This window comes from Emiliania huxleyi (genome assembly GCF_000372725.1).
Source record: "Emiliania huxleyi CCMP1516 chromosome Unknown EMIHUscaffold_175, whole genome shotgun sequence".
Taxonomy (NCBI): domain Eukaryota; phylum Haptophyta; order Isochrysidales; family Noelaerhabdaceae; genus Emiliania; species Emiliania huxleyi.
The window spans coordinates 126,935-127,863 of NW_005200835.1; the positions used below are offsets into that span (position 1 = coordinate 126,935).

Consider the following 929-nt stretch of genomic DNA (forward strand, 5'->3'; position numbering starts at 1 on the left):
TGCAACTCACTTTTCACTATCCACCGAGCCCCGCTCGTGATTCGCCGATGCAGGCGTCGCGGCCGGAGGCGGTGGCGGAGCTGCGCGACCCCGAGACGCGCCGCAACGCGATCTCTGCTCTGGTGGGGGGATCTCTCCCCGGCGGCGTAGCTCGTGTGAACAGCGTCTCTTCACGCCTCCCGCTGTGAACAGGTCGAGCTCTCTCAGACGGCGGGGCTCGTCGCGACCGGCTCCGAGGGCGGCTTGGCCACGCCGACGTCTCCTCGCCTGCACATGCGCGCGCTGTGGACTGGCGCGGTACGAGAGAGATCGTAGGCGGGCTGACCACGCCGCTCTTCCTCGAGATCTTCGAGGCTTGGCTGGATGGACGGACGACTGCCACTTGTGAAAGGGGGCGTCTCTTCACACTCCCGGGTGTGAGTAGGCTTGTCTGGACGCCTTTGGGGACTACCAGACGGACAACCGAGGGGACGTCGGCAGTTGGGTGCGCGAGGCGGCGATGCATGCCGCGCTCCCCCTCCTCCGCCTCGCCACCCCTCCCGAGCACGGCGCGCCGGGCAGCACCGGCGACTCGCACGCGGCGCAACTCTCGCCACCCCCGGAGGCGGAGGCTGCAGCCGAGTGGGGCTGCCGCGCGGCACCCGCTTTTGCTTTTGACGGCGGCACGCCCCTCTTTCTCAGGGGGAGGCGGAGGCCGAGGCCGAGGCGCTGCAGGCCGCGCTGCCCTCGCTCTGCCAGCGGCTCGCCGCGGCCCTCTCCCAGCAGGCCGTCGAGGAGATCGACCGGGTGCGCGAGCTGTGAACGGCGTCTCTTCACGCTTCACGCTGTAAACAGGCCGTCGAGAAGATCGACCGCGTGCGCGAGCTAGCCGCCGTGTCGCTCTCCGCGCTGCTGAGCGAGAAGCGGCTTCCCGCGGTCGCGCGCGCCCC

The 929-nt window shown here is 70.3% G+C and overlaps 1 protein-coding gene across 1 annotated transcript in view; it reads left to right on the top strand.

The window, feature by feature from the left end:
• Positions 1 to 895, top strand: part of EMIHUDRAFT_231737 (hypothetical protein) — a gene marked incomplete at both ends in the record, with an annotated part of 1,839 nt that extends 944 nt beyond the window's left edge. The window contains 5 exons of the mRNA XM_005783935.1: positions 54 to 122; positions 193 to 297; positions 425 to 484; positions 682 to 786; positions 869 to 895. Of these exons, the coding sequence (XP_005783992.1) occupies positions 54 to 122; positions 193 to 297; positions 425 to 484; positions 682 to 786; positions 869 to 895 (366 nt within the window). The remainder of the gene's footprint in view (positions 1 to 53; positions 123 to 192; positions 298 to 424; positions 485 to 681; positions 787 to 868) is intronic.
• Between the last annotated feature and the right edge of the window lie 34 nt (positions 896 to 929).